Source organism: Ovis canadensis, chromosome 14 (genome assembly GCF_042477335.2).
Source record: "Ovis canadensis isolate MfBH-ARS-UI-01 breed Bighorn chromosome 14, ARS-UI_OviCan_v2, whole genome shotgun sequence".
Taxonomy (NCBI): Eukaryota; Metazoa; Chordata; class Mammalia; order Artiodactyla; family Bovidae; genus Ovis; species Ovis canadensis.
The window spans coordinates 69,312,469-69,326,177 of record NC_091258.1 but is presented as its reverse complement, the minus strand read 5'-3'; the positions used below and the strand labels follow the sequence as shown (position 1 = coordinate 69,326,177).

Here is a 13,709-nt window from a genome sequence, read left to right as displayed (position 1 = left end):
TCCAGTATTCTTGCCTGGAGAATCTCATGGACAGAGGAGCCTGGTGGGCTATGGTCCGTCGGGTCACAAAGAGCCGGACACGACTGAGGCGACTGAGCGTGCACACAGGCACACACAGGTGAAACCAGGTGATGTATTGATAAGTTGGTAAAAATATTGCAGTTGGAAGCCTGCAAGTACTTAACGCTGTGCTTCCCCTAAACGCCTCGTTCAGAATTCACTCATCCAGTGTCCACGGTGACTCTCTCGAACCGCGGTCCCCAACCTTTGAGGTACCAGGGACTGGTTTCGTGGAAGACAGTTCTTCACAGACTGGTGGAGGGCGGGAGGATGGTTTCAGGATGACTCAAGCGCCTTTCATTTACTGTGCATTTTATTTCTATGATTACTACATCACCTCCACCTCGGATCATCAGGCATTAGGTCCCAAAGTTTGGGGACCCCTGTTCTAGATCACAACTAATGAGAATAAGGAAAACTAGGGCACGTCTACCAGACATCCTGTTTCAAAAGGTGACTGTCCTTCCCTGAAAGGCCTTTCACGCGTGCCTCTGTCCCATCAGGTTTCTTGACAACCCAGAGGGCCTCGTGGGACAGTGCAGTCGCTGGATCACCCCCTCAGGTATGTCCCAAGGGAGGGAGCAGGCGGGGGCCACGGAGGGACCAGGACTGGGACCCATCCGGGGGATGCCTGTCATCACACCCCTCTATTTCCCTCGAGTTTTCCAAATCACATGTGTATCTGTGCCCCTTGTAGAAACAAAAATCATCCCCCCCCCCGCCAGATTCAGAAGTGTGTCTGGACAATAACAACAGCAGCGCGCACACACACACATGTAACCACATACACATCATGTGTGGGTTTTTTTTAATAGAGTCGTATCACCTATATTTGTCTCTGACTTACTTTTTCATCTAAGAAGATTCCTTGGAGATTTTCTGTGTCAATACTTACAGAATTTTATGGATATTTTTAAAATTGTGGTAAAATACACTTAACGTCAGCTGGAACTGCAGTTGTGACTCATTAGTCAGTCATGAAATCCATTTAATGGGGATTTTAAAAGTGAAAAAGACAGGGACTTCCCTGGTGGTCCAGTGGTTAAGACTCTGGGCTCCCAGTGCAGAGGATCCGGGTCCGATCCCTGGTCAGGGAACTGGATCCCACATGCTGCAACTAAAGGTTCTGCATGCCAAATAAAAAATAAAAAAATAAAAAAAAAAGATTCTGCATGCCGCAGCAAAGATCAAAGATCCCACGTGCCACAACTGTAGGACCCCTTGCATACATATATATATATATATAAACCACACATGGTCAGATCCCATTTTCATTATTAAAAGATCTCATCAGAGAAGAAAATCTGAGAAGAAAGCATTGCAGAGGGTGTGCAGCCAGTGTCAACAGCAAGTCTCTCAGGGATGGAGGGTCAGGTGGTTTTTTTAAAACAATTAAAGGACTTTCCCTGGTGGTCCAGTAGTTAAGAATCCACCTGCCAGTGCAGGAGACATGGGTTCGATCCCTGAGCTGAGAAGATTCCAGATGCCAAGGGGCAACTAAGCCCATGTGCCACAACTACTGAGCCTGCGTTCTAGAGCCTGGGAGCCCTAGCTGCTGAGCTCACCCTAGAGCTTGTGCTCCACAACAAAAGGAGCCAACCGCAGTGAGACGGCCAGGCACAACTAGAGAGCAGGCTCCCACCCGCCGCACCTAGAGAAAGCCCGGGTACAGCAAAGGAGACCCAAGGCAGCCAAAATTAAACAGATAAACAAAACTTAAAAGACAGGAAGAGTATGAATGCCTTGCAGAAGGAAATGCTTAATGAGATACTAGCTTCAGTGATACATATTTATAGTCATATATATGTATGTGAGTAACGGGTTATAATTAGGAATACATATTTCATATGACAAAATGCCTTTCTAATTATACATCTGTTTCTGTTTTGTTTATAATTTCATTTGTATCTTTTGAAAAAACATCAAAAGAACATCGTTTCGTGACACATGAAACCTGTGAGATTCAAGCTGCAGCGTCCATCAGTAAAGCAGTCTTGGTGCATTGGCCTCCCGGCCTCCCTCCTTGGGCCTTTGGTGGGAGAACAGCCGAGTTTGGTCCTCCCCTCACAGGTTCCCCGCGTTCTGAGCCAAAAATATTTACTCTCCGGCACTTCACAGTAAAAGCTTGTTGGCCCCCATTTCAGAGATACACACCAAATAGTTAGAGATAAAATCATATAATCAGCTGGGATTTGCTTTAAAACAATACAGGAGGGGGAAGCGGTAGGGGTTTTGATGAAACAAGGTTGGTGTGAGTTGATAGCTAATGATAAATCCGTGCACCTCAGATTAAGACCCGACCCCACTGTCTTTTAATTGGAATCACTCACCTGATGCCTTGACTTACTGAGGCTCAGATTCTTTTTGTCTCAGCTCAGAAGGAATTCAGCAAGAGGCAAAATGATAGGCGTGATGTAGATTTATTAATACAGGATGCTCGTGAGAGGTGCAAGCCAGCAGGCAAGTGGGCTCTGCCCCAGAATTAAGCAGGCTGTGTGTGTGTGTGTGTGCCTGCTCAGTTGTGTCCGACTCTTTGCGACCCCACGGACTGTAGCCCGCCAGGCTTCTCTGTCCATGGGGTTTCTCAGGAGAGAGTACTGGAGTGGGTTGCCATTTCCTCCTCCAGGGGATCTTCCTAACCCAGGGATCGAACTCACATCTCCTATGCCTCCTGCGTTGGCAGGCGGATTCTTTTACCACCTGGCCACTGAGAAGCCCCAATAGCTTTCTTGAGGCAGCATCAACTTAGAGTGGTCTCCAAAAGTTGCCTAGGTTTCCTCTGTCTATAGTCCCCTACTGCGGCTTCTACGTCCTGAGTAACTGTCTGTCTTGCTATAGTTGAGCCCAGAGTAGGCCAGCTGCAAGCCAGGCAGCAGATAGGAAGAAGGTGGAAGAAGATGCGAGGAACTGCAGACACGCTTTGTTCACAGCAGCAAGGCAGACAGGCTTTATTCTTCTCTAGTGGTTGACATCACCCCACTGTGCGGCAAGGGCTTTTCAGGTGGTGCTTCTGTAGGCATGATTCTCCTGCGCAGCGCTATAAACGATCTCAGCTGTTCCATAACCACGCAGAGTCACTGTTTACACAATGTAGACCAGAGCAAGTGGACCGTGGGACGGCAGTGAGAGGGAGCCGGGCGAGAGAGCCTGACCACCGCCGTCTCGGCTGGCTCTTGTTTCCCTACACTGTCCTATTCCGTCCCTATCTGTGATGCTAGGCGACAGGCACACTGCTGCTCTTGGTACCACTTTCCCGTGCTTATGTTTAATGTTTAAAAAAACTAAAATCTTAAGTGGCTGTAGCAGTGCCGGGCACAGAGGAAGCACTGAGCAAAGGAGCACCGTGGCTGAGACCCTCTGGGCACAGCCCCCCAGGCTCTGGGTTGGGGGGCTGCTCCCCTCAGGCCTCCCCCGTGTCTTGGCCGCAGAGACCCTACAGGAGTATCTGAAGGTGGTGATGGCCCTCCAGTACGAGGAGAAGCCGCCCTACTCCACACTGAGGAACGAGCTGGAAGCCCTGCTGCAGGACCTGCGGGCGTCCGCCTATGACCCCTTGGACCTCCAGGTGGTACCCTAGGTGGGTTCCAGCAGGAGGAACCGGGGGGTCTCGACCCTGTCCCTGGCTCCCACTGCCGTCTCCACTGATGCCGTTTGATGTTTCTGCGCCCTTCCTAGGTGCAGAGCGCTCCGGAAATGCCAGGTTGTTTGTTTGTTCAGAAACCTAGCACACTCTCCACCTTAACCACAGACACTCTCCAAATATGAAAGCATGACCTCCACCCAGCTTGCCCCGCCCCCGCCCCATCCCAGTCTCTGTCCCCACCCCCACAGCTGTCTGAGAGACCTCTGGCTCCTCCCACACCCCTCTCTCCGCCTCCGCTCAGTTGCTAAGTCCCTTCTAGTCCACCTCCTCCAGAGCTCTGCCGCCATCCTCTGTCCGGGATCCCCTGGAGCATGGGTACTTGTCATAGTCACCTGCTGGCGATGAGCTCCATGAGGACCAGGTCGAGTCTGTCTCTGTATCTCTGCGTTCCCCGCTCGCGTCGCTGGCCTGGCTCGCAGATGCCCCACCCATATTTACCGAGTGGGCCGTCCGGCCTTCCCGTCGATGCTGGCCTGTCTTACATACCTCCCCGTCCAGCCCATATGGTGGAAATTTAAAAGCAAACCTAACGGCCCCTTTCAGGACCATAGTTCCCGGTCTGCTCGCTCCCCGAGGACCACTCACTCAGCAGCCCGTTTGTCCTCGGTTAGGAACTTAGTGAGGAGCTGCTCCTTAAGGAGCCCGGGGTCCTTGGGGTAACTTGGGGATCCTCTTGCCTCTGCCTTGGCCTGACTGCCCATCCTCCCCTCAGATTCCAGCCCAGGCAGAGGTCAGTCCCACCTCAGGACCTCGGCATGCGCCATCCCCACGGCCTGTGACCATTGTCCCCTTTGTTTTTGCCATGACCGGCTCCTCCTCATCACCGCCCATCAGAACCTGAAGCCTCCCCAGATCGCCCCAGTGAGGTGCCTCCCGACCACCTCCCTATCACGTCTCCTGTTTTCTGCACACCCCTTGTCCCCTCCTGGGGGGAAGCGCGTGTTTAATCTGTCCTGTCTCCACAGCTCTCCTCCAGGTTATAGGCCCAGCAAAGCCTCCTTGGTCCTCTTGTTTGTGGTGGTGTTGCCCATCCCTAGAAAGTACTGATGGAAAGCTGCTGTCACACAGTAGGGGCTTAAAGGGTACCCTTTGAATGAATGACACTGACAGCCGTTTCTATTGTCTTCTAGAACTTTCAGCCTGGAGTTTGAAATAGAAAAAAAACAAAAGAAAAAGGAGCTATGTGACTCAAGGCCTACTGTAGAATCACAGATAAGCTTCTCAAAAGATCCCTCGAATGTGCATTCCTGCCTCTTCTTCAGGTGAAACTGCTCATCGTCGGTCTAGATCAGCCTCAGGGAACCCAGAAGTTAGGCCCCAGAGACTGTGAACTCCCTCCTTTCGACTGTCCCTCTCTTCAGCTGTTGTCTTCCGCCAGCCCCTGGGGTTTGGGGCGGAGAAGACCCCCAGTTCACAGACGGGGGTTGGGCTGGTCCCCTCAGTGGGGACACTGCCATTGGCACTGCTACGCTTTGACAATAAATTGTTTCATTGGAACTTGGAGAGTCGACTGTCTGCAAAAGAAGTTTCTTTTGGAAAAATTTAGCTCATTTTTCTTCCCCACCCATCCATCCATCCATCCATCTCCTCAACCGTTCATCCAACCATCCACTCTTTCTTTCTCTCTTTTTTTTTTTTTTTAGTATTTATTTATTTGGCTGTGTCAGATCTTAGTTGCTGTGAGAGGGCTTAGTTGTCCCAGAGCATGTGGGATCTTAGTTCCCTGATCAGGGATTGAACCCACGTCCCCTGCGCTGGAAGGCAGATTCTTAACCACTGGACCACCAGGGAGTTCCCTTCACTCTCCCATATATCTGTCCACATTTTCGAGCAGACTCTCATTCATCCATTCTTTCACTTTTCATCCAGCATCATCCATCCATCCATCTCTCCATGCACCCGTCCATATGCTTGTCCATCCATCTGTTCACCCTCTCATCCGTCCACTCATTTACCGCTCATTCTCTCATCCACTTGCCCTTCTTCTCTTCCACACATTCACCCTTCCTCTTATTCAACAAACATTCAGCAGACATGTCTTGAGTTCATGCTATACGACACCCATCGTGCTGCCCAGAGGATCCCGATGAACCAGACCTACGTGCCAAGGTCCTTGAGCTGATGGAGTCTACAGTCAAGCAGAAGGACACGACTTCAGGCTGTGATCGGCACTCTGAAGACAAAGCACCGGTTGTGATGGAGAATGAGGGTCCTCCAGACTGGAGGGCACCTTTGGGGGGAGCCTGGACACAGAGAGACCAGGGAGGAGGCCACAGGACAGAAAAAGAGAGAGCCTGGGGAGAGATTTCAAAGGCAGGGTGGCCAGCAGCATGTGCAAATAATTAGGCTGGGAGGGATTGAGAAGGAGAAGGAGCTTCAGTTAAAAAGAAAAAGAAAAAAAATGGAGGAGGAGATAAACATGCCTCCTTGAATTTCGCTTTGGATATTTTAAATTATGCACCCTGCTTTGGGATGGGAAGAATCAGAGGCTGGAAGCAGGGATAAACTGCTCAGAGAAGCCTCGATTCTCCCCCTTCTCTGGAGAGGAAAGAAGAATGAGCGGACTGATGACCATCTCTGGCTGAAAGGAAGGGTGTATAACCCTTTGCAGAAGGACGTATTCCTCAATGAGAGAGAAAACCCATCAGAAAATCTCCCACTGGCAGCCCCTCTGTGTTCGCGAGTCCACAAGGGAAGATGGACATCAGCCACCCTTGGGGATCCCAGATCAGGCAGGGGGGATGGTCACAGTCGACGCCTGCCCCCAACCCCGCCACCCTCCTGCCCTCGGAGCGCTTGACCAAGGTCCGGCTACTCTCCCCACCCTGGTCCTCCCCTCTCCTCTCTGAGCAAGCCAAGCCAGCAGGACCAGCCCTGTGCAAACAGCGGGAGAAGCCCACATCCAGGCAGAGCGGCAAGAGTGTGGACGGCGGACAGTCTCCTCCCCGTCTCTCAAGCAGCCTTTATCTGTCTCCAGGGCCCAGGTTTTGACAGTTCATCCCAGCTTCTGAAAGAGGAGGGTGGTGTTCTCAGCGTTAATGATCTTAGTTCTTGGAGCAGTGATCAAACCTGTATCCTCTGTGTTGGCAGGCAGATTTTTAACCATTGGACCACCAGGGAAGTCCGGACACCATTTCTAAAGGTCACTGATCAAGAGATGCAACATAATCCTGAAAAGTGGCAAGGCAAAATGTGCCATGAAAGATGGAATTGCATCCTTCAACACCTCTAGTTTGTAGAGCAGTTACAGCCTGAAGTTGTTAACTTTGTGCTAAAACATATTCCTATATTGGCTTATGACTCTACTGTTGGGCGTGTTCCCTCATGAATGGAAACAATGGAAAAAGTTAAATGGATTCTCAATGGGAAAAAGAACTAAAGCAGTTGGCTATGACCCATATAAAAACTATATTACAATGTAAATGGACACAGTATGGAACTGTAAGGAATTTTATAAGCAGATTCTGAAAAGAAAGAAAGAAACTCTTTAAGAACCAAAATATCAAGGACACAGAATTAAAAAGAACCCTTGTCATTTATTTCAGATAATCAGTGAATGATTTTTGTGTCTGAGAAAATAGAAAAGTTGGGTTTCCAGGAAGCAGGCTCAGAGAAAGACCAGTTTGCAGTGTGTTCGCAGGAAGTGCCCCAGGGGTGAGTCCTGGTGGAAGGGAAGGGAGGGGCGGGCTACGTGGGGCCTAGAGATGTGATCCTGCCTAATGACAACCTCTGCTCAGGCTTGGGGGTGGGGGGAGGCACCTCTGGAGCTAGATAGCCCTGCAGAGTGGTCCCCATTTGGCCCAGCATGCCAGACCTTTATCCTAGCAGGTTGTCCTGGGAAGAGGTTTAAGCTTGGGTGAGATGCCCTTTGCATATTCACCTCCGTGGGACACTATACGTTAATTACTGCCTTGATGCTCCATGACCACCCTGTGAGTTAGGTTTGTGGTGTCCATTTTACAGAGCAGGAGACTGAGAAGGGAGAAGGTGACTCGCTCAAACTCGCACGTGTGTTTGGTAACGCGTCTGAAACATGAGCCCAGTTCTGCCTATCACCCCACCAGCGGGACTCGCATATGCTAGCTGGTAGCCCATGTACATGGAAAACTGTTCTCTCAGGCATCGTCGCTGATGTCTCTCTTCCCTGAGAAGCCCTGGGTCCCCCAACCACAGGTTGCAGAAGGTTGTGGGTGGCGGGATCATCATTTAAGGATCTTGACCTCTGCGTATTCGGTGGTGCTGGTGGCGGCCTGGTCCCGAGGCTCCCAGGGCCTCAGCTCTAGGAAACTGAGGGAGGCGTAATGAAGCTCCTGATCCTCCCCTGAGAGGGGGTGGCCACGGCTGGGGGCAGGTAGGCCAGGGGGCTGCCTGGAGGACTCTCATCCTGGTAACCCTGCGTGGAGGGGAAAGAAGGGCATCATATTAGGATAACAGGGTCTGGGGACTTCCCTGATGGGCCAGTGGCTAAGACTCCGCCCACTCAGTGCAGGGGGCCCTGATCAGGGAACTAAGATCCCACGAGCCGCCACTAAACATCCCACATGCCCCATGGAAGATCAAAGATCCACACACTGAAACTGAGACCCGACACAGCCACATAAAAATAAATAATTGAAAGTTTTTTAAGGGATAAAGAGCTGGAAGAGAGCAAGAAGGGTCCACAAGTGAACCTGGAAACTGAACGCACAGTCTTTTCATCTATTCATTGCGAACATTGGCTGGGCCCCCATCCATTCATTCACTCACTCATTCACTGCCTGAGAGTATTAATGCCTGGCACTTGGTAATCAGTTGCCAGTCTTCTAGATTCCTCACAACAATCTGCTTGGGAGACACTCTTATCCTCATTTATCAGGTGGAGATAAATGAGGGCTGTGGCAATAAAATCGGGCTGCCCGGGTGGCTCAGACGGTAAAGAATCCACCTGCAATGAGGGAGACCTGGGTTTGATCCCTGGGTTGGGAAGATCCCCGGGAGGAGGGCATGGCAACTCACCCCAGCACTCTAGCCTGGAGAGTCCCCATGCACAGAGGAGCCTGGTGGGCTGCAGTCCATGGGGTCTCAGAGTCAGACACGACTGAACGACTGATGTGCTTACACACACATCAGGTGGAGAAATTGAAGCTAAGAGAATGTCCCCAAGCCCGACATTTAATCATTGGTAGGGCCAAGATTTATGCTAGGTCCTTCTGACTCCAGTACTGCCTTAAGGACCAGCTCTTCTGGTGCCAGGCGCTGGATATTCAGTGAGGAACAAAGAAGATGCCACCCCCTGCCTCACGGTTGCAGTGGGGGAAGCAGGCATTCAAGCTGTAGTCAGTTATATTACTATCTAATAGGACTGGAATGGGATGGGTGTTAGAAGAGGTCAGGGATTTGCTCAGGCCTGGACTGACCTCAGGGACCACTCTTCATTACAGAGTCAGGCAAACACAATCACCAAACTGCATCATAAGCTGCTTTCTTTGCTTGTTTTTTGTTAATATTTATCTATTTATTTGGCTACACTGGGTCTTAGTTACAGCATGCCAACTGTTAGCTGCAGCATGTGGGATCTAGTTCCCCAACCAGAAATGGAACCCAGGCCCCCTGCATTGGGAGCATGGAGCCCTAACCACTGGACCACCAGGGAGGCCCCCATTATGAATGTTATAGTTGAAAGATCTTATGCCGGAAAGAGTTAGCCTTGCCTGAAGATAATTTGACCTTTTGCTCCAGCACCTGGGAGGGAACCTCTAAGCCCTCGAAATATCTTGCCTGATAAGTTTGTCTCAGAACTTGCCTGGTGGTATCTTAGGGACCCCTGAACTTGATTTTGTTGGTAGTACATAGTTATTTTGGGGAGATCCTCGCGGCATCCTGTCTTGGGGAGGTGAGGTAGGAAGTGGGGGCAACGTGGGTCTGGGGTCCAGAGAGAAAGGAGGAGGGCCCGGTTGGAAATAAATGCAATCAGTAAGGTGGATTAGTGGTCCTTGGCTCTCGAGAGAGGAGACAGAGGGCAAAAGGGAGGGGCTCCCAGGTCGTTGGACTGAGTGGCTGTGTTGATGGGTTGTTGTTTTAGTTGCTAAGTCCTGTCTGACTCTTTGCAACCTCATGGACTGTATCCCACCAGGCTCCTCTGTCCATGGTACTTCCCAGGCAAGAATACTGGAGTGGGTTGCCATTTCTTCCTCCAGGGGATCTTCCCAACCCAGGGATAGAACCCATGTGTCCTGTGGCAGGCAGATTCTTTACCAGCTGAGCCACCTGGGAAGCCCCATGCTGATGGGACCCAAGAGGAAAAGTCTGTGTGGGTCGTGATGCGCACCTGAGCCATCACGAGGACTGCAGCCATGGCAGTCAGCCAGGTGGGGAGTCAGGCAGCTGGGATCCTGAGGGACCGAGGGCTCACCACTCACCTGGGAGGTGGGACCCGGTGTGCCGGGTTCATCCTTCTCACGGGCTGCCTTCCTGCAGGTCTTCACTCTGAGAGGGGAAGCCAGGACCTCTTAGCAGCCCAGCTGGCTCAGAGTTTGGAGGGCGGCTGTTGCCCCCCTCCTAACCCCCTCCTCATCCCCACTTGAGGCTAGAAGGGGCTGGGACTTCCCCTGGCAGGCCAGTGGCCAGTGGTTCCACCACAGGCTCGATTGCTGGTCGGGGAACTAAGATCCCACATGCTGTGTGGGGCAGCCAAAAGATAAGAAAACTTAAGAGAGAGACAGGCTAGAAGGGCTGACCAAGGCCAAGAGGTAGGGCACGCACCTAGTCTCATGATCTTCATAGTGACAACGGGCATCCTTCACCGATGGCTGGGGTGCACGGTGGGGACAGACCCTGCTCTGATTCCCTGACCCATGACCCGGTTCTCCAAAGCGCCATACCGTCCAGATTCCTCCAGAGGGGGCCCTCCAGGGATTCCAAGGCCATCCCCTTCCCCACCCTGCACTCGCCCTGCCCCCAGAGACGACACTCACCTGAAGAAGATGAGGCAGGAGCAGAGGCTGAGCAAGCCAGCGGCGCCAGCTCCCCCGATGGCCCCCAGAACAAATTCCCCTCCAAGCCTGGGCTTCCCTGCAGATGAGAAAGATTTAGGGTGACTCCCCTCCAAGCCCCAGGACCCACGTGCCCCCTCCTCCAGTAGAGTTTGAGCTCTCCTGTCCTCAGTCCCCAGCCAGCCAAAGAACAGTTCTCTGCCCCCACCCCTGCCTCTCAACCCTCCCGCTCAGGCCCTTCTCCCCGCCAAGCGTCATCTTCTCTAGGATGACTCCTGTCCCCTCTAAGCCTCTCCCCTGCCACCCCCCGCAACAGACCCCTGACCTGGCAGCAGCAGGACAGACCCGCTCCGGGCCCCGTGGACGTTCAGGGCCTCGCAGCTGAGGCTGAGGCTGGAGCTGAGCCCCTCGCGGAGGCTCAGGGAACTGTTGGCCCAGGGCCCGTTGGAGCTGGAGGCGACCTCGAAGGAGGCGTTGCTGAGCTCCCCCGCCAGCAGCCCCTCGCCCAGCCACCAGCGCAGGGAGGGGGCCGGCTGGGCTCGAGAGGAGCAGCGGCAGCGCAGACCCTCATCCTCCTGGGAACAGGAGGGGCCCAGCAGCTGCGGGGGTGCTGCAGGGAGGGAGGAGAGTCAGTGGTGTCTGTCCCCTCCCTGCACCTGAGCGTCCTCTCCCCGGGGGGTTTTCCTCCCGCCCCCCCACCCCCCCTCACTCTGCACAGAGAGATGCACAGAGATCCACAGGGAGCCCCGAGGGTGCTGAGCTCGGCAGGTGAGTTCGCCTTCGTGGCCCGACTCCACTCGGGGCAGGTACAGGACCCCAGGGCTTGAAGGATGTGAGGGGCTCAGGGTCCGGCTCCCCTGGGACCAGCTCAGTGTGGCCGGGGGGTTGCTGTCGGTGTCGCAGGCCAGGCGCAGAGAGTCTCCTTCCAGAAGTGGAAGAGATGAGCCGTTCCCCAGGTGTTTCAGCTCTAGAGAGAGACACACACACAGAGACACAGAGAGACAGAGGGGCACAGAGAGCTGAGCCCAGACTCTGAAGCCCTGTCTCTATTTCTCTATCCTGTTTATTTTTTTCAAGTTGCCAAGAGATCCCACAAGTAGCTTTTTAAGCAGCTTTATAGAGAGATAATTTACAAACCATACAACTCCATTTACATACCACTTGAAAGTCACTCGGAAAACCATCACCACAGTCAATTTTAGAACATTTTCATGACCCGCTCCAAAACACTCCGCACCCCTCAGCCATCTCTCCCATCCTTCCATACCCCAGCCCTATGCGACCACGACTGTCTCTATAGATTTGCGTCTTCTGGATGTGGCGTGTAAACATCCAGCTTTTTCCCCTCAAGGTGATGTTTCTGAGGTTCGTCTACGTGTATCCGGAACGAACGGCGGGGTGGGGGCAGGGGGCGGCTCTCCCTTCTCTGTGATCCCTGCCATGCTCCATGGCCCTCCCTTCCTACCTGTGCCAATTCCTCTGGAGATGCTGATGGTCAGCTTCTGGGGAGGATCTGGGGGGCAGAGACGCTGCAGTGAGGAGGGATTCAGAGCTGCCCCTGCCCCAGCCCCCTTCCCAGGGCCCCCCACACTTCCTGGAGGCATAGAACCAGAAGCAAAGCAGAACAGGGGCCCCCCAAGGCCCGGGCCTGGGGTCACCAGTGCCCGTTCCCAGCCCTGCAGTCACCCTGCAGGCCTGGCCCAGTGCTCACAGGACACATTGAGCGTGACGGTCCTCTCCGCGCTCACAGAAGCCCTGCGGAAGGTCACCCGGCAGGTGAGGCTTGAGCCGTGATCCTGAGGGCGGGGGGTGAGCAGGATCTCCGAGGAGTTATAGGCCTCCTTGGAGTCCAGTCCCGGGGGTCTGAGGGCAGCCCCGGTCCAGGAGATGGGGGGGGCGTGGCCCAGTCACAGGCCTCAGGCAGGGAGCATTTGAGGTGGCTGCTGGAGCCGGACTCCAGGGGCTCCTCGATGTGGACATCGGGGGTCCCTGTTAGTGCTGGAGAGGAGAGACGGAGAGGCCAGACCCTGAGGGGGACCCCTCTGTGTGCCCACCTTGACCTGACTGGGGGCCACTGTCCCCCACCACCCTCAGAGATGGAGGGGCAGGGTCCATCCTTCCCACCCTCCCTGACCTCGGCTCCTGGGGACCCTTCCGTACCGATCACGTTCACAGTGAGCTGGTGATTCTTGTAATTGTGTTCTGCAGCTTCTCGTGTCAGCTGAAAATAATAGTTTCCACTGTCCCTCTTGCGGGCCTCTGCGATGCCCAGGGAGCAGTTGTTGGCCCTGGGGTCCCCAAGGAGGTGGAATGGGATATTTCTCTTCTTCTTTCCACCCCGGGCTGAGTTGTCTGTGGCCACAAGGACGTCCTCCTGGAGTCTATCCCCTTTCCGGAACCATGCCCCGTAAATGCGTGTGGACTCGGCCCGGCCAAGTTGGGGGTAGGAGACGTTGCAGGGCACGGAGACGCACAGACCCTCCTGCACTATCACTGGTCCCTGCACTTGCAGCTGGTATAGTGATTCCTTCTCCAGGGACCCTGGGGGAACACAGAGGCTCAGCTGCAGCCCCAGCCCCAGCCCAGGACCCGCCCTCCCCACGGCCCACTCACCCGCGCACAGCAGGGGCAGCAGCAGCAGCCTCTCCATGTCCAAGCGGCCAGGAGTTCCCAGGGCCGTCCAGTTTCTGGACCTGCCTGCCTGTCCGTGAAGGAAGCTCCAACAGGAAGGGGAGAGTGACCATCCACAAATGAGCAAAAGAAGAAGCTCAGAGCTGCCAGTGTCTGATAAACGTCTCTTCTGACTTCTCCTTTCGTGCTTGGACGTTGCTGGGCAGCTCTAATTCAGGACGCAGCCACCCTGGGTGAGCCTCAGGCCATTGGGGCTCTCAAGGGAAATGGGTGGGGAGGGGCTCCAGAGGCAGGGATGCAGTCATTCATTCATTTGCTAGGCAAATGTCGACTCCATGAAGGAGCTAAGGGCAGAGGAAGGCGAGACCTCACAAGTCTTGCCTCGCTGTTTGCGCGACCCCAAA

General features: G+C 53.7%; 2 protein-coding genes across 11 annotated transcripts in view; one reads left to right on the top strand and one right to left on the bottom strand.

The window, feature by feature from the left end:
• VRK3 (VRK serine/threonine kinase 3) overlaps positions 1–5,206 on the top strand; it is a 36,909-nt gene extending 31,703 nt beyond the window's left edge. For 4 of the 10 annotated variants that reach the window (XM_069551300.1, XM_069551302.1, XM_069551299.1 and 1 more), the window contains 3 exons: positions 564–622; positions 3,489–3,637; positions 4,834–5,206. In XM_069551300.1, the coding sequence (XP_069407401.1) occupies positions 564–622; positions 3,489–3,637 (208 nt within the window). In that variant the 3' untranslated portion in view covers positions 4,834–5,206. Of the gene's footprint in view, positions 1–563; positions 623–3,488; positions 3,761–4,833 lie in introns of all 10 variants that reach the window. The other 6 variants (XR_011248855.1, XR_011248856.1, XR_011248854.1 and 3 more) reach the window with 2 other exon arrangements.
• A 2,013-nt stretch (positions 5,207–7,219) lies between these two features.
• On the bottom strand, positions 7,220–13,485 carry SIGLEC11 (sialic acid binding Ig like lectin 11). The gene is made up of 8 exons (XM_069551308.1): positions 13,288–13,485; positions 12,835–13,215; positions 12,140–12,187; positions 11,384–11,641; positions 11,000–11,284; positions 10,657–10,753; positions 10,102–10,168; positions 7,220–8,096 (listed from the first exon to the last, which is right to left on the bottom strand). Exons 1-8 carry the CDS (start codon positions 13,322–13,324, stop codon positions 7,983–7,985), a joined length of 1,287 nt encoding a protein of 428 aa, XP_069407409.1. The 5' UTR covers positions 13,325–13,485; the 3' UTR covers positions 7,220–7,982.
• Between the last annotated feature and the right edge of the window lie 224 nt (positions 13,486–13,709).